Here is a 19,643-nt window from a genome sequence, read left to right as displayed (position 1 = left end):
GACAACTAAATGCAAACATGAGGTAAAGCCCTGAGACATTCACAACAGAGATTATATTGCACTGGAAAACCTTAACGAAAGCATTTAAGAAATTGCATGGTCACGCTGTGCCCATGTTCATTAAATCAAAAGAGATCATGCAATGATCTTGCAAGGAAGCAGCTTCACGAACTAAAAGCACATTGCTTTGCTATGTTAACCCTCCATACCCTTCTGCCATTAATGAGACTGACAGAGGACTAGCACTTCTGAGGAGGATGTGGCACATTTGCTAATCGGAGTCTCACTAAGCTTGGGGGTTTCTGGTCCCTGGTGACGGCAAGGGCGATTGCCCCCTGAAGGGAAAACAAATGGAACTTAAGGCATGCTACACTCATGAAGTCGTTGCTTGCCTCTATCCCAGAAGCAGACACAGGATAGGCAGCTACTGCAAGTGAACAGGAGAACAAAAGAAACACTGGGAATGAGGCAATTAATTCTGCCTGTCGAAAAAATCGCCCTTTTTAGGTTTCCCATTTTCCAACAGATTGGTCTTTAATTGCTTCCTGAATTACTTCAAGATTTGAGATTCTAATATCTAACCCAATCGACTTCTATAATTTTGTTATTTAATAAAGTGGTTCCCAACTTCAGTTTCTCCTTTGACTTTCTTCTATAAATCCTAATATCTAAATTCCTGCCTATTCCTGCTTAATTACAAATGACAAATGGAGCTATGATTTAATAAATTAGCAGTTTGTGACTTTAATCAAACCAGCATTACAGATGTTAGATAGCTTTAAAATGTATTATTTCAAGTGATAACCACTTTCATTTAGATATTGTAAAGGTTTGGCAGAATAAGTGATACTTGACCTCACCCACACAGGTCCAAAATGCCGCTAGATTGCTGTACTATAGGTGAACCGACCTGCATTATATAAAAAGGCAACATTTATTGACAACACGTTCCCAGTAAGTAATTATATTGATCTGTTGGGATAAAGCTGCACAGACAGAAATTGAATACAACAGATGTTCAACAGAAGTCCAATAGATGCATGTTACAGGCCATTATTTAAATTTCAGATTCTAAAAACAACTCATCAGTGACTGAATATTTGAAAGCAATAATGACAATGCACACTACTACCTCCATAGCAATGACTGATGTGCTACAGAGGGGTAATCTCAATACTGAGCCCAGCATACCTCTACCAGGGCCCAGGAGGTGTGTAACATGAATTCTAAGAAGTGAGTTTAATGAGCAAACTAAAGAAAATGTCCTCACCCTTTAGTGCACAGCTTCCTTGCTTTCTGTAGCTGTCCCTTTATCCATTGCGGCCTCTGTACCTCCATATTTTGGATAATTTTCTGCACCACTGGTTTGGGGTTTCCCTTTTGCTGCCCCACAATGTTCTGCAGACACTCACTCAGCAAGCCCAGTTTCTCCTTGCTCCACCTGTCCAGAGCGACCCCTGTCAGCAGCTCAATGGCGTTTCCATCGTCCAGCATCTGGCAGAGGTATGATGTGAAGGTCCAGATGAGCAGGCCAGTTTGTTTGAGGGGGACAGTATTTGGAGAAAGCTTCTTCTCTCCTATATAAAAGAGGTATTTCACTGCCAGAGGCAAGGAGGCAATCATGGTTGGCAAGTTGGTGAATATGAAGGAAACCGCTTGTGCCACTAGTCTTGTAAAACCTGAAAACAAGAAACAGATATCATGCATTAGTGTGTCCTTTTACCAATGTCCATTTTGAAGATGGAAACTTAATAATTTTTCTTTTTTTTTTGTTAAACAATGCCTGAGCATGAAATACTATGCTTAATTAAAGCAAGCATAATTTCCTGAATATTAAAACTGGTAGTTTCAATGGATTTTTAACCACGTTCTTAAACTAGCAAGAAATAATGGGCTGTTTATTGACAGTTTTATATAATAATTATTGTCCTTAAAACATGGTTCCAACTGGTATAAACAGAAGTAAACTTGGACAATTAAAACTCAAAATGATTAAATACCATAAAGAAGAAATAAACACTGTCATTAAACTTTTTCACTTCTCATAAATATTACATCCCCTACTTTTTCCAGACTCCTTCCTTTTCAATTCTGGGGGTACATAATTCCAGTCCTTGGGGATTTTATTCAGCAGACTCTCAGGAGCCATGTGTCTATGCTGGCATGTCCCATGATGCTCAGCCGCGTCCCATGCGTACACCATGGACATTATCTGGTTCACTGCGCTCATGATGGGCTTGGTCACGATGAGTCTCAGACACTTCAGGACCTCTGTCTCTGGTTTGCTGGAATCTGTTTTATAACAAGAACAAACACTAAACACCTCAACGACTCTGAGACTGTGCTGAAGATTTATTCAAGACTCAAGGAAGACTCATCCTTCCCAACCAAGAATCCTGTGTGTGCAAATACAAAAACAAAAATATTCCAGTGGACTTGGTGCTATCATATTTGACTCAAAGTAATTTCAGATGAATTGATTACAAGGGCTTCCACACTCCGCAAACAGCAGTAAACTGAACAATTTACGCTTGAGACGCACTGATAGTGCTAAATCCCCCGAAGACAAAAAAACAGTGACCAGCTCATACAGTTAAAAAGTAAAACAAACTGTTAGAAAGTGTATACAGTAACTTCAATCTGCTTAGTAAGCAACACAGAATGTGTTCAAATAAATTATTTGAAGTTTCAATTAATTTAAAGTTTACTTTAAAGTTAACTACACTCAACTGCTAATTTGTTGGCTTACAGCTACTATCATGCCCCAAGACTATTGACTTCAAAGACTACATTCTAAAACATTTCACATTTTTTGTTTGTGTGAGCTTATTTCTGACTAGGTTCTGTACAAATGTAAATTGTAATGATATGCTGACTGCAGGATTAAAGAGTGCAGAGCTGTACATTCTGCTTTTTATTTGTACATTTCTCGCTGGGATCTGCAAGAAAACACACAGAAAGAAAGGCGTTTGAGTAAATTCATTCATAATTTTGATTGCAGATTTATGGCACCTCAATACAGAAAAACCTAGTTCAGCATATGCATTCCTGTTGATACCCTGGAACAGCATCTCTGAATTGACCACATTCACAGTAATGTGTTCAAATCTTCACTTGGTTTTAGATACACTGTGTTTGTGTTACAAAGTCCATCACACATTGATTTTCTTCAGCTAAAATTAGATTACTGTGATGTTACAATACACTCAAGATTTCAGCAATAGACGAATTCGGACAAAAATATACTTAACATTATTTTCTTTTAATGAACTTAGCAACAAAACATTATGATCAGGGGCAGCCCTTATCCAAAATTCAATTAATGTCTGTCCCTACTGGAATGTATAGGGCATGCCAGCAATTAGGCTAATTATACAACAAGGACTACAATACAAAGAAATTAAGATTAAAAAGACAAACTTTTACATTTTTTTTTTTTCACAATAAGCGATTAAATAATTGGCTAAATTATGCCTCTATAATTGCTACATGCATTTACTTAAAAAAAAAAAAAAAAAAAAAAAAAAAAGCATTTTAATGAGTTTAAACCCTGCATGAGCTCTAACCCATTATGCTCTATTTCACATTAAATGAATGCAGACTGCCAATAACTAATGCTAGCCATAGAGTTCACATTGCTATTTAAAGTAACTACTGTAATTTTCAGAATACAGGACCCAGTGTATGACTCTCATGACTGATCCATACCATACTGAAAACAATAAACCAACTATATTATGCAACCTTATATACTGTATACAAAACACACAGCCCATGCACAATATAACATGCACACATTCTACTAACATTTTTAAAAGGATGCAATATAATACATTTAAAATACCTGAATTGATATATTTGTATTGTATGTAGTAATAAATCCCCCCTTGCAGAAAACCTCAGCCGGATTAATATAGAGTTAACGAGTGTCAATGCAGTATTACGATCCACCACTTTTAGATCATTCAGATAGTTCAGAGTTGCCATAAGAAGTCGTCTTTGAGGTCTGCTGTTTAAAGCCTTTGGAAATTAGGATTGTGGGGTTGGTTCACTGAGCCAAAGCAATTTGTTTCGGTTTGCAAAACAGCCACATCAAAAAACGATTTTGCAGGGGAAGGGGTTAACTTGTAGTTTCTGACTTGAGAGCCAGGGATTTTGCCTGCACACTACAGCTAATGTTGCCTGAAAAATGCTTTTCTACATGCAGAAAACATCAGGTTCCAAGCAGTTTAAGAACCCTTATTTGCTGCTTAGTTGTTATCCAAGCACACATCATATTTTACCATATAGCACTGAGGAAGCAGTCAAGTTTTTCCTTACTATAAAAATCAAGCGCAGATTTGGAAGTTAGTTACCTGTAGCTAGCAGAAGAGATTAAAACAATATAACATTTAGCCAGTACAGGCCCGATAGCGACCTGTGTTTGGCGAAGATAAATTTTGTTTAAAAATGTTTTTAAAAAGTTGCGTTTTCACATTTTTTTTTTTCTTTCTTAATTTAGTACCACTTTTTGAAATAAAAATGTTGACACATTAACATTCTACCATTGTACACTTTAGTGTATACTGAATGAAAGCATCGATTTGTTATAAACATCTGCCCGGATCACAAACTGTACTTATAGTTCTGAAATTAATAATCAAACAGTCTGGGGAATTAATCTGGATTCATTGCACTTGGTTTATCTTAACTGTAAGGAAATAATGCATTTTTTAAACTGTACCACAGTATAACTATTGTATTACACTGTGACAACATTTTTTTTTTATATAGTATAGCTGTATATAGTATAATTGTAAATCTTGAAAAACTACTCACTTCTAAATCTTCTGTAGTCATCTTTGTATTACTTTAGTATAAATACATGTTAATTTGGATTCGTATGTTGTTTTTTTCTGACTTTATGTGAACGAAAAGACACATTTTCCCATTGGAAATAGTAATATTTTGAAATATCAGTGTCCTGGTCACAAAAGCAAAGTCTGTGGGGAATAATAGCCATTTTCTATACTTTTGAGGCATAAGCAATTAGGAAATAACACTTACTACCCAGGAACAAAATAAGTGTTACATAGTGTTATCAATTACTGTTGTCTTACCTGGCAGGTTATACAAATGATCCCATAACTGTTGCTCATCAAGATAGCTTTCAAGAACAAAATAGAGTGATTTGGGCAGGATATTTAAACTGGTCAACACCATAAACACTGCCTCCATGGCAAGTCCTTTTTCATCTGTTTCATAGTCTAAATAATGATACAAAAAATATAATGAACATAAATAATACATTTGCTTAGATCCAGTATCTGTAAAATATAATGTGTTGCAGTATGCTGTAACTCTTCTCCCTATGCATGCACAGCAGTTTCAGTTTATCTATTTAATTATTATTTTTTATTTCAGAATGATTGGCTATGGAGTGCTCATCAACTTGTAAAAACATCTACAAAAAATACTGAGTCATACTTCACAGTAAGTATCTGCATGATGAAGAACAAAAACAACCCTCATAATTTTCCAGAAATTTTTCATCCTGAAACTCCCCTTAAGAAGGGAGATCCAGCTTGTATAAAGAGTATTACAGTATATATGGCAGGGATTCATTTGCATGTCAAATTACTTAATCAGAAACAGTCCATTTACAAAAAAAAAAAATTAACCTGTTTTTGTTTCTAAAAATGTGTAAAAAGAAATCCTTTTAAAGTAACAGTGATGTAACATATTATTGAAGAATGCGTTCCATTTCTTTTAGCATTGGAACACAATATTACAAAACATTTTGAAGTTGTATTCGTTAAAGAAAGTCTTATCTTTAAATAAAGTCTTATCTAGGGCTCCTAAGTGGCACAACCGGTAAAGGCATGCAGCATGGAGCGCAGAACGTGCCCTATTAGCTTGGAGATTGCTGGTTCGAATCCACTGCTGACTGTAGACGGGAGTTCCCATGGGGCGGCACGCAATTGGCCAAGCACTGCCCAGGCGGGGAGGGGTTAGGTCGGCTGGGGACTCCTTGGCTCACTGCACACCAGCGACCCCTGTGGCTGGCCGGGCGCCTGTAGGCCTGCCTGTATGCAATTCTGAACTGCGTGGTCCAACACTGTAAGTTCTGAGATTGCTTTTTTCTTTTGCTCTGCAAGCCCACCATGCAGCCAATGGCTGACGGCACTTGTTTTGGAGGATGCGTGTGCTTGTCCTCGTCTCCCCTGAGTTAGTACAGGGGTTGCGGTGGTGAGCCAGGTTGAATAATAATTGGACATTCCAATATTGGGGGAAAATCGGGTATTAATGAAAAATAATTGTTAAAAAAAATTAAACAAAAAATTTAAAGTCTTATCTGGTGTTAACAAAAAGGTGGCTTTGGCTAAAAGACATTGAAGGTTTAATTTTTTTGTTACTTTGCTCAGTGAATATGGTTTCTTAATGCTTACCGTATGGGACTATTCTTTCCTTAGATTAATACATTCTGTCAGTGTGCCCTTGTAATAGTGAAAGCAGGTAGCAGGATTTTGAATAGAACATCACTTTCGTGTGAGAGTGGCCATGATCAAACATTTGTCAGTCTTTGTATGGGATGACAGGTATTTGAATAGGTAAGTGAATGCAATACAGCACTCAATAAGGAACATGATGGAAAGTGAAGCAATGCTTGCACTTTTTTGACAAATGTTACATGGTTTTAAATTGACAGCATTAAATTACCTCTTGTATTAAAGCGTGTAGACCTAATATTGTCCATTTGATAAGTAATGGGAAATCCTGGCACTAAAAGAATAATGAAAACTAATATTTTTTTTCACAACAGAAAGTGGTCAAACATCCTTTGACCTACAATCACTCTAATAAGTTGCATTATATGGATAAAGTCAGTACTTTGTAGTCTGTCAGCACAGTAATTACTCCTGAAGGATATATGGGGGTTGAAACCAGAACATCCAGTTAGTGTTGGGACTCACATTAATTTCCACTTGGGGTGCTGGAAAGCACCAGAGATTAACTACATGATTTTTAATAATGATCCCATTATATATCAGTTCTGATAAATGAATGATGGCCTCATCTTTCTCAGGCTTGTTCAGAGACTGGTTACTGGTTATTAAACATGCCAAATAACATAAATGCAGAAATAGTAACACATGATTAAGAGCATGTATGTGTATGCGCAAAACATAAACCTTAAATCCTGAATCATACTGAAGTTACATTAAATACATTAAAAGATGATAATCTTGAAAGTGCAATATTATTTTGTACTGAAAGAAGGTATAAATCAAAACAATTTAAATCTCTTATTACATTAAATCAGTTTCAGACAATTGGATCTTCTTATACTCATTTCCTATTTTACTCAACTATTTAATTAAATGGAATATTCCTTGGGAAGAAGTGTATAGCTCTGAGGGACAGAAACTCTGTGTTAAAATCCACGGCTTTTATGCTGAGTGACCCTCAGGCAAATCAATTCACCTACTATTCAACTAATTCTAGGGAATTAGGTGAACTTCACACAGGGCACTGACCACTCTGTAATATCTATGTCTACATGTAATTGAAAAGCTTCCTACAAACCTATTAGGCATCTGTTCAAAAAATAAAAGGTACAATATTTGAAAAGTGTGTGTTGTCAGGTTATTATTATTATTATTATTATTATTTATTATTATTATTATTATTATTATTACTACTAGTACTACTACTAGTAGTAGTAGTAGTAGTAGTATGATTATGATTATTACTGTTGTAAATTAGATACAGTGTAAATACCTAAAGAGCCAAGCTGCCAAACTGAACTGAGCTGAGTGGATTGAAAAAGTAAGCTTTCCTTGCTGTGCATATTAATTTCTTCATGTGCATATATTTTACCTGGACAACACCCAAGGTGCGTGGATCAATATATTCACCTGCGTAACCAGGGATCTTTGTGAATCAAGCCCTTAAATAGCAGCACTGGTACAAATTAAAAATTAATTGGTAATTGTTCCCAACTATTTGTGACACACATCTAGCCTTCTATTAAATTATGACTTTATATTGTCGTCACAAAAGTAATCAAACTTTACAGACCACATTTACAAACACTGCAGCATGTACTATATTAAAACTAACTGGAGGGTAGTTACATAAACCAAGTTGCTTGGAACTAGTTTTATATCAATTGCATATCAATTGCACTGCAGCCCAAACTTAGTAAATGTGATCCAAAGAAAAATATATTTGCCAACGTCTTAACATTCTATTAATTACAGTAAATACCATTGTAGTATGTGCAATACCATTTTCTTCTAGACTTTCATCCTGTTGATAGCTAAACAAATTGAAAATACTGAACAGGTTCTTACTTGAAATCTTTAGCAACACTTTTAGTATCAGGCAGCGGTTATGAAGTAGTGTTTGCAGCAACAAGCTCAGAGTGCAACTTGGTTGGGATAACATCAATTTCAGATAGTGCTGGGAAGCCATTTCATCATCTGCCAATATCCTTTATATAAAAAAAGAAAAGTAATATAAAGACAAACATGGGAGTTAATTTATCTATGAAATTAAAATCCTTCAATGTAATGCTAACTTCCTTAAATGTCAATTCATCCAAGATTAGTCTACAAATACCTTCATGCTTGCTTACTTAAAGTCTACTCAGGGAAGGAATTACATCTAATCTTGACTAGCTAAAAGCAAATTAGCATTTGGTAAGCTGCCAAATGCATAAGAGATACAGCACAACTCACTTATCTCTTTTGTAGAACCATGTACATTTTTGTTCTACGAGGCAAGGATTGCATTTCTTTTATAAATGAATGAATTTGGGTCCTTTTAGCTGCTTTTAGCTCATTGGCCAAAAAATAACAGCAAAAATAAAAATACTGTGAGCCCTGCTGTTTGATTTAAGAACATTATGTTTTAACCTGACAGATCATTCTCAATTTCACAACTCTGCAAGTCTAGAAGACAATCATGTCAATTTATATTACATCAAATCTCTGCACCACAATGTCTTTCTGTTGTTGCACATGCATAACTTGACAAACCCGTATTTACATACAGTACAGTACACCAGAGTTGATTTATTTTAAGTTAATCAAACACGTGCAGTATGAAGAATTCAATTATATGTATGCTCCTATATTGGTCATTTTTCTATATAGAAAGAATAGACGTGCACACATACACACATACAATAACATAGATTTACTCCAATTTAGCCATCAAATTACCCAGATTTGGCCCTATCCATATGTGGCGGAGTGTCCCGCCCCTTTATGTTTATAAGTGTTTTATGTTGTATGTAGGGTGTTAATGTTGGTGTTTATGTATAAAATACACTGGATATAAATATAGGCAAGAGGATTACATAGCACTTCATGTGCAAGTAAAATAATATGTGAGCATGGAGAATTGCACTTTTATTAATTCACGTGCAGTTGTACTGAGACTCCAGTTGAATGATTTGATTAGCAATCAAGTCTCGGTACAGCTGCATAAAAGCTGCATGTTTTCACTCACTCGGGGTTGTGTGTTCGTGAGTGGAGAACGGATGAGAGAGTTTTTGAGATTAAAAATAACAATTGCTACAGCGTGCTGGAAGTGCCAGCACAGTAGTTGTTTGTTAGGTGCGTCCACGTTTGTTTTGTCTGTCTGTTTGTTTGGCCAACGTGCCCTTTGTTTTGTGTGTTTTGTTTAAACCTTTTTGTTTATTATTATTTGCAATAAAACTCACCGCCATTCATCAGTGTTTGTGTGGAGTCTATTTCTGGTCTGATGTCACCCCTGCAAAGCCATCCTGTTCACACTGTATGACACTATTATAGTACTTGTTTCTTGTATGTATTATGTATATTTATTTAATTAATCAATCAATCCTTTATATATATATATAGCACCTTTCATGCAAAAAGTATATCAAAGTGCTGTACAGAGAATTTTCAATATTAATTCTACATGTATGTATACGTATCAATATTGGAAGCATGCTCTACATCTGCCATAGTCTTCAGTACTGGTACAAACAACACAAAATGCACAGTGTATAAAAGTTCTTGCATTCTTACTGAGATCAGCTAAAGCAAACCTGAACGGAAGCAACAAAGTTAAATACTTACCCGAGAGATTCTTGAGAGAACAAAGATGGCTTAATGAAATGCAGCCACTGTAAGAGATGGTAGCTTGAGTTTTCTGAAGTCGATAGAGAGGAAAGGTCACCCGGACCCTTCTGAAATGTTCTAAATAAGCAACAAAAAGAAAACATTCAGCTACTTTTTCAAGTCATCAATAACTTCAGATAAATGAATTTGAACTTAAAATTAAATGCAACATTTTAACAGACTGACCCGTCTATAAATATATAAAGGTTTGCTATAACTATCCATGGCCCCAAACTCCTCTGAATTCTGTTTGTAAGTCTTACTTTATATTGACTAAGGTGTCCAAATCCTTAACCACATGTTGTAATAGCAAAAGTAAAACAGCAAAAAAGATAAAAAATGGGTCAAATCATAACTCCATGCCCAGACTAGACTAGACTGTGAAATTTTTGACTTAATTTGCATAAAGTAGCCTGGACATGAATTAGGACTTTCAGCAATAACTGGAATCAACCCTTGAGTGTTAGTGCTCGCTTAAGTATGATCTCTTAGTATGAGCAACCATTACCAAGCCATGTTTAAATGATACTATAACTATTACTCAAGAGCTGTTTCTGAATCTGGCCGCTAGACTTGACACATCATTGGGAGTGTTGCGTTGTAAGAGATGACTGCCTTTGCAGTGGGATCGATACACACCTCCTGTAACCCCACCCGAGACAAAAGCTGAATATCATGCTCTGTGCAGACCCTAAGGCCCAAATTAATAAAAGGGAAAAACCGACCGCAAAGAGCCACGTAATGTGTGTGTTCAGTACGGCCGCACTCATCGACAAAATAACAACCTGCTTTATAAGACTAATTAGGTAAAGCAGGCGATTTCGCAATCAACCAATTTAAATACCACTCATCGCAATTAGCGGTGGAGAATTACACACCTCTCACAATAAATAGTGGGTTTAGGTCAACCCAGCATGTGTAGGCTACACATTCCAAAGAAAATGAATGGCACACAAATACCTCAGCCTGGTACTAGCCATGGTGATGAGGATGCTTAGAAGTGAAAACTGAAATTTACCAATATTGAATTGGAGATTTTGGTACAAGCAGTGTAACACAGGAAGATGTGTTACAAGCTCAAAATACATCACCAGGAGAAATTAATAAAATATGGAATGTGCGGTGGCTTCTTAATAAACAAATGTACCACTTCAGAGTCTATAGTAGGTTGCTTATACATCACAACGCATCATCCAGTTACTGTGCTTTGCATATTAGTTCAACTTCTTATCTCATGTAGAATAATTCCAGACATATAGACTTTTCAAACTTCAGAAACAGTAAGTTTTATTTACTTACATCCATGGCAGTCAAAGGGGTGGATAATCCTTCCATTGTTGTACAGCAATATGTTCAGCAACAATAACCCCATACAGCTGCATACGAACAATCTTCAGTTTAACTACGACTTATATCTTCTTAAAGTCTTATGCAGTTACAACTATCCTATTTCTTATGTTTGTCTGTATTTCTTACTCTAGGTATGATTTTAAAGCATGTATGGTATATGTATGGTATATATGGTTGAAAAACTGTACTTGCTCTAGCTACAAATTAACTGCGTCACCTGATCCTTAACTGCGTCACCTGATCCTCTGTCCTTTTTTTTTTACCGTTTCCAACTGAAATTTAACAATACTGACTGAACCAGTATTGTTAAATACCAGAATGCCATATTACAAAAAATACATTCTGTAGGCATTACTAAAATAACAGTGGAGGATGAGCCCTCATTGAATATGAAACTTTCCCTTTCATGCGCCTCGGAATATCGATCAATTTTTTCCTAATCTCCTCCACCATTCTTTTACTTATACCTGCACTCTAAGAAGTAAAGGCTCTTGTTAGAACCTTGCTTTGCCACTGTGGGGAGACAGTTTTAGGTGCTTCTAAGAACATTTCTTACACGGATTCTTGTGACAGGGTGCAGCCTGTCTTTGTGTTTTTTTTGTGGTGGTCAGAGTGGATGTGAGTCTGCTGTGTGGCTCTGAGTGAATGAGTTTGTGTGAGGACTGTGTGAAAGGTGCTGCAGCTGATGAGCTGTAATTGCCCAATTAGCTGCAGCACCTGTATAAAAGGGAGTGTTGGGAGTGTTAGTTGGTGAGTGTTTGTGAAAATGAGAGGACCTGTTTGGTAGAGGTGAGTGAGAGTGTGTAAGCAGTGTTTAGACTGTTTTGTGTCTTTATTTAGCCATCGTGCCCTTTTGTTTTGTTTGGTAATTATTATTTAATTAAAAGTATTTCATTTGCTGCACTTTCAGTCTCTGAGTCTCCTCACTTTGGCTATCCTGCCACAGTTCTATATTCTTTATTTGCAGACTTTCTATTTTGTCATGTAAGCTATGAAAGGTATTGAAAATTGGTGTTTGCAAAACAATACAGTACAAACTGACTTGATCAGAAAGGATAAAAAAATGAGTTATTTGCAAAATGTTATTAACTGCTTCTTTGTCCTTGAAAACGATGTCTCCTTGCTGCAGACAAGTCTCCCACATCACCTAGCCTTTTACATAGCCTACTGTCTGACTGCGGCAAATTAAAATATATAACATATATTTAATAGACCTAATTTGCAAAATCCCCTCCTAATTTTAGCGGTTTCGTTGAGAAATGCTCCAGAAGTACATATACATATTAGAATTACATATGCATCAAGGGCTAAAACGCACTGAGACATTGCCCCCGCAAATCACGTTTTATTTGCGTGTTTATGTGATTGCGTGTGTTTTATAAATCCCATTCAAGAATTCTGAACCCTCAGCACCCGTTTTACGGTCGTAAAACATGCACAATCCTTTTACAAATCTGGGCCCAAGTATTTTATTTTTAACAATTACATTTTTTGTAATTTTAATAAAACCATGGTCAAGTGGCTACTATGTAATTAGTGCTTCTGATTTTCAGTGCTTTACCATGACTCTCCTTTAAGAGTTTAATTGATACCTGTTAATCCATTCGTGTATCTCAATCACAACTGAGCAACGTGTTAATATTAAAACTGATTTAAGTTACAGGTTTGTTCTGTGAAACAACTAACTTTGCTTTTAAATAGGCCAAACCTTAATCAAGCTTTTTGATTAACAAGCAGAAGGTGCAAACGAGATCGCAATATTTTAATAAGCAATAAAGCTATAATGAAAAATGGACACACTTTATTACAATCGTTCTGAGTGACTGTATTTATGTTAATTATGAGGTGTCACTTCTGCTTTGAAATGATAAAGCAAGACTTACTATTTAAAAGCCCATTTATTTGTTTCATAGCAAACCCCCCTGTAAATTAAATCAATTTTACTATTAACACATTTCTCAGGCTTAGCATGTAACAATCAAATTTTTAAAGGAGAGTAGAGAAGTTTGCAGAAAACACAGAACACCAGAAGCCCTCTTAATAATAAAGAGATACATTTGAGGGTGTATCGAAATACACAAGGAGATAACAGTAGATATTTCTGTTAATAGTTGTTGACTAACACTTAATTGACTTAACACGTATCATAATTTCACCTGATTTGATCCCAGGAAATTGAAGGGGTTTTTTTAGGTTTATTTACAAATTACACACGAAAACAGTCACTTGTACACAACTGTAAAAAACGTACTCAAAGAGACTGTGCAGGGGTGACGTTACAATGGCTAGCGCAGTAAGCAGGTGATTGCAGTGGCTGTGAATAGAAGAGATCCAGGGACAGATATCTCTGCTTGGATGAAGCAGCTCCTCTCTTGTACTACACAGCGACCAGATCAGGTTCTCCGTGCACAGCAGTATGGCTGTAATATCAGTCCTGTTGAGGTAAAACAATTCTGTGGAGGTAAACCAACATAACACAAACCTCCCTTTTTATTACTTTAAGGAAGACATGCCATTATAGACAGCTACAGGGAAATTCAAAACTAGGATATTATTAAAGGAATTGAAATATGATGATGAATACAACATATGGTTTACATCAGTTGAATTGCCAGACAGTATTAAACAATTTTATTAAGCTGTAGCTAAACATGATTAAGATGTCACTGCTAGCAAACTAAAAAGGAAAAAGTGTAGTTTTTAAAATGAAATGTTAAGTCTTGGCCTGTGTTATTAAATACATTAATACACTACAACTGGAGTAACAGATAACTACCCTAAACTACCCTGAAGTTTTGCTCTCAATACAGAAAGTTAAGCATGATATTACAAAACATCACAGGCAATAAATACGGTTGCCCTGCCTTGCATACTGTAATTTTTTGTAAGTATGCACAGTAATGTATAGCAAAAGGAAAACAGCTCACAACTGCTATGCAATTTTTTAAAAAGGGAGCCAGTACAAGTATCCCAACTTAATAACTGAAGTAACAGTAGCCACAGTACCTGATCTGTAAGGTCCTCCTATACGTCGGGCACGCCTGCGAGTACCTCTGTACTAATATTTCCAAAGTCTGGCTCAGCACCTGTGCTAGGATCTCCTGGGCAAGGCTGGGGGGAAGCACATTCCAGAGATCATGCCGCAGAGCTGAGAGGTAGTAGTGCCACATCTGGATGGAAAACGAGCACCTCTCCCCCTGGCAAAACCAAGCACATGTTAGACAACAACACAACAGATTCCCAGAATAAAAAAGCCTGGTTCCTGGAAGCTTTGGCTTCCAAATGTAACCAAGAGCAGACAACTTTCTGTTTTATGGGCTTATGAGCATGTGTCTAGACTTTAATGTCAAGCTTTAAAATTAAATACCTTTTCTTCTAGGGCTAAAAAGAAAAAGTAGTGTTTTTTCAAGCAGAAAAATATAGTGTGTAGTTCATCCATAACATTAAAGTTGAACTCCCTTAAAAATGACTTGCTTAAATAAATAAATAAATAAATAAATAAATAAATAAAACACACTTTGTTTTATTCCTGTGGATAGTAACTGTTAACCCACTGCTCTTGTGCCATGTATATTTTTAATAAAGTTTTTGTTTTTCACTACTCCTTTATTTCAGTGCCATATATTGCATTACAGTATTAATCCTCCAAAAGAAAATATTCACAGTATAGGACATATAAAAGAGAAGTAAAAAAGCAATGTAATCAAGACGTTTCCACAACTAAGTTTAAACTATGAGGCATTTCTACAGGAATATCAAGTGTTATGCTGTATGAACTAAAAACTTTTTTTTTTTTTACTACTTCTACATTAATCAAAAAAAGGATTGGCTGAAATCATAGAGAAATAAAGTGGTACTGAGTAACTGATATGACAACCCAAACAGCTCCATAACATCTGCACTATCTTTAAATTATTGAAACCTCATTCTGCTCAACACATGCTGCTTCCTTTAGAGTTGTCAACAGCCACAATGGTGTCGGATTTGGACATTGAGGCTGTCATCACTGTAGTTGCAATTTTGACGACATCTGTTAATATTTTCAAAAATATGTAAACAGAAGAAATTCCAAGATTATCAACAAATTGTTGGCACGTCTCAAGGGAAATTGTGACTTTCTGTCTCAAGGAATGATATACAGTTTAAGCCACTGATACTAAATAAAGGTTTACACAACTGTACAAGCCTGCAGTAAAACAAAAGCAGTTTCTATCAGTATCGCTTTTAAGGCTGCCACTTTTAAAAGTGAAAACGCCACCCTTTTTTTTTTTTTTTATTTACTTTGAATTTTATCTCATTCTTTGAAATAACAGAAACACTAGCCTGCCCCAGGACATACTTGGATTACAGTATATGATATTCAGTACATGAACACATACATTAGGTAACATTGAAATTAAACATTTTATTTCCCAATAATCACTTCATTTAAATTCACGAACCGTTCTCCATTCTAGCCATTCTATTAGCCCTTCACAATTAAACATCTGCTATCACACAGACATAAACAGCAGGCTTGTATTACAGAAGATGATGTCTATGGCTGGATCTCAATTACAAAGGATTATAAATATGATCCGGTACAAATATAATAAAAGTTTTTCATTGTTAATACAATTGCAACCTCTTCCGGCAACTAGGCCAACATTTTTTTAAGCTTTAGAATTTCGTAAACTTGCTAACAATGTAGGCAAGCTTCGAAATACAATAGTTGGAATTTTATTTTACACACTATATTTATATTTGAGAAATATTTTTCAGAAAGTTCAGTCCAACAGGGCAGTGCCACAACATCGGGTAAGGTTTCAGTTATTTAAAAAAAAAAAAAAAACTTTACTATTAAGTTGTTTAAATAATACTCCTTATTATACTGTCTGCAAACCACACCACTCTTGAGAATAGTTTGCTTGTCTATTTGCATAAAAAAAAAAAAAGTTTTTGTTTTACTTTTCCTCCCCTCCCTCCCCACTAAATACAACACACACCTTATCAGGTGACAAGGCCTAAGGTATAGCATATTGAATTACATTAATAAACAACTGGTATTTGAATTATTAAATACGTGTTCACTTTACAGAGATTTGGACAAAATAGGACCCTGATGTACATCGTTTAGCTCAAACCACAATCTGTAGTTATGACTTCTGCCTAAATGTACAACTGTAGTAGGATGACCACCCGTCCCTAATTGGATGAAACAGTCTTGAAATGTCAAGATCAAGTTATAGCTGCTTCTGCCTACATGTAGAACTAAAATATACAGTAGAATGTCCACCTTTCCAGTTTAAGACTATCCCATTCCCCAACAGTCAAGCCTACAGTGCATGTGCCCCATGTTACTACTATTTTTTTCGTTTGGTAAATATTAAACACCAAACTAATGCTAAAGGTTATTACAGTATTTACTCCATTACTATTAAAGCTGGGTTCTTTCTGATAAAGGAGGGAGCATAGATAGCACCAAAGAATGGCATTTTAGTGTTGAATAGGATTGTGGGACACTGCAGCTTTTAGACATGGCAAAGTAGTGACCCAGAAGCAGGCAATAAAAAAGTTGTTCAAGACTCCCAGTGTGTGTCACTGTCACCACCTAGAGAAAGGGAGGGCAGAAGCACCAATGCAAGACATCAAATAAACATTAGACCAGTTTCCTACCAGCTATAGCTTCTGGTAAGGCTGCGCATGTAATCCCCTGTTTCTAATTAGATAGCACAGATTGACGGTACAAAAACACATTTGTGAAAAAAGGAGGGACAGTGAGCTTAACCTCGCACCTCATAAAAAACCTTGGGGTCACCCCAGTTGTGGCTCTCGGGATCCTGCAGGATGCTCGTGGCGCAGACTGTGACGCAGTAGCTGGTAACTTGATCCTGGAGGGCACTGATCAATTTCTGGTACCGCTGGACTGGTAGAGGGAAGAGGGGCCTGCGCGGGAGATCAAAGAGCCAGAGAGATTTAAAGCCTGGTTGGTAGGAGGTAATAAACCCCGATGCTACAAATGGTTCTGATTATTAGCTATCAATCATTCACTTCCTCCATGTGCTTGTGTTAGCGCTCACAGTCACTTAAAAAAAAGTCTGCTCCCCTGACTCTTGGCTCTTTGAAAACCTACATCTGTTTTTAAACAAACACGTAGCACTGCTCCAGATGAATTGTGCTGTCAGTACATCACTTATGCAGATATTAATATTTTTTATAACCCAATTATTGGATTTTAGTATATTTGGCACAGCACTGAATTTCACTGGACTGAAACACAAACTTGTCAGCTATCGATTAAATAGATTTCTAAGCGCATCTCAACAAACCCCCCTCCCTTGATTTAAATCTCAATCAAGTTGTGTATTTCCTTTCTTTTTTTTTCTTTCTTGGAAGGATCCCAAGATACGGGTTTGAAACAAATTATTATAAATTACATGAGTAGAAAAGTTGAAAGCCAGTGCAGTCTTGTAGTTGCTCCCCACTGAGCAATGTATTAAAAGAAGGAAAACAGGAGGTGGGGTGTGCTAAATAAAACACAATTACCACCATAAGTCAAGACGCCAATCGCTTTTTATTGCCACTAGACAGTAATCTAAGGCTGTGATCACACTGGGTCCGTTTAGAGGGTTTGGTCTACACTCGATACAGTTCGGTACATTTGATGTGAAGTGTGAACAACAAAGTCCGCTTGGACACTTCATGTAGGGATTGTGTAATACCTCCCCTCCTCCTTGTCATCCCATTACTCCATAAACTGTATTGTAGATCAAGGGGGATTACAAATCTGGCTCATGAGCTACTTGCTCTTTAGCATTTGCACCCATTTCACTCAAGTGGAGTGATTCACTTGAACAGACTCACTTGCAGCTAGCATCCTTCAGCCTGGCCTCATACTGGGTCAAACGCTGGAGGACATGGATGGCAGTGGAGAGCAGGGTGTGCAGGTTTTGAATGGGCGATTTCAAGGGAACCTCCTTACTCCTCTCCTCCAGCCTTGTAAGAACAGCTGCTGTCACTTTGCTGCAGACCTCCACAAAGTTTGCTCTAATTTCCTGCAGAAAGTCCTCTCGGCATGCCAGGGCAAGTGGAAGCAATGTGTCGAGTTCTTCCATGATGTCAGCGCAGAACTGGAGGTGGGGGAAGAGAAAAATAAATGTGGCATTAAGTTATTCCAAAAGACCCCTGACAACATAAAGTGTAATTTATACAAGTCTGTGTCACACTGGAAAGAGCCTTGAGGTCAATCTTTCTCTATTATTAAATACCTTGACAGTCAAATTACTGTTTCAGATAAAATGGCAAAACTCCAGGTAACTGTAATAAAGGTTCTTAAAAAAAAAAAAAAAAAAAAAAAAAAAAAAAGCCATATGGTTTTGTTTATGCGCATTTGGGAACATTTATAGGTTTGGATAAATCTAATACAAAGGTTTAATCCCAATTTGTGTAACTGAAGCAAATGCATCTTAAAACAAATAGCTATGATTTCAGCTGCATACCAGGGCATACTAGATCTTACAGTTAGCTAGGAGAGGCTGCGAACAATTAGGCTGAGAGCGGTCCAAATGTTCCCAAAACCTGTCTGTCTCCACCTTTGTTCAGAAACAGGAAGTGCCATTTGGTTTCAAGAACATTTCACAGCCATCCCTACTGGAAGCACTAAAATTGAGTTATACTGATCAATACTTGGTGGCGAAATTGTGTATCTGAGCAGGTGTCTGACCTCAATATTTCTGAATTCAGAACTGGTGCCAGGAAATGATATATGCACTGTGCTGCATTTACTTAGATTTTGGATTAAAATGTTATTAAATATATCTTTTCTCTAGCACTCTTTCTATCTAGTCGTTAGGTACCATACAGAAGACATTGGGTCTAAAATGACTTGGAAGCCCTTGCTTTCCCTAGAATATGAACTACACAGGTACAGTACAGACACTGAAACCAACAAAAAACTCCTCAGCAAGACAATGTTGTTCAGCTACCTTCTCTACTTTAGAACTGTACAATGGGCTAGGAACACCAAACCCTATACACATGGGCCACCGGAGACATCAGACAGTCATTACATTTGGTCACTACGATCTTGCGGTGGGTTTGATCCAAACAACTTCCCTGTAATCATGTTGAAAAGCAGTAACCAAATACCCAACTCAAGCATATCCTGAAGATCAACTG

The 19,643-nt window shown here is 36.6% G+C and overlaps 1 protein-coding gene across 6 annotated transcripts in view; it reads right to left on the bottom strand.

Annotated features, from left to right (window-relative positions):
• The window catches only part of kiaa0825 (KIAA0825 ortholog), a 113,111-nt gene that overhangs the window by 65,820 nt on the left and 27,648 nt on the right, over positions 1 to 19,643 (bottom strand). For all 6 annotated transcript variants that reach the window (XM_041237741.1, XM_041237732.1, XM_041237718.1 and 3 more), the window contains exons 9-17: positions 18,330 to 18,595; positions 17,261 to 17,411; positions 14,493 to 14,683; positions 13,738 to 13,920; positions 10,095 to 10,214; positions 8,337 to 8,476; positions 5,100 to 5,246; positions 2,065 to 2,292; positions 1,271 to 1,679 (exon numbers count right to left, since the gene is read on the bottom strand). In XM_041237741.1, the coding sequence (XP_041093675.1) occupies positions 1,271 to 1,679; positions 2,065 to 2,292; positions 5,100 to 5,246; positions 8,337 to 8,476; positions 10,095 to 10,214; positions 13,738 to 13,920; positions 14,493 to 14,683; positions 17,261 to 17,411; positions 18,330 to 18,595 (1,835 nt within the window). The remainder of the gene's footprint in view (positions 1 to 1,270; positions 1,680 to 2,064; positions 2,293 to 5,099; positions 5,247 to 8,336; positions 8,477 to 10,094; positions 10,215 to 13,737; positions 13,921 to 14,492; positions 14,684 to 17,260; positions 17,412 to 18,329; positions 18,596 to 19,643) is intronic.

This window comes from Polyodon spathula, chromosome 2, assembly GCF_017654505.1.
Source record: "Polyodon spathula isolate WHYD16114869_AA chromosome 2, ASM1765450v1, whole genome shotgun sequence".
NCBI lineage: Eukaryota > Metazoa > Chordata > Actinopteri > Acipenseriformes > Polyodontidae > Polyodon > Polyodon spathula.
Note: the sequence above shows the minus strand (reverse complement) of the source record. Positions and strands in the feature narration are given on the sequence as shown.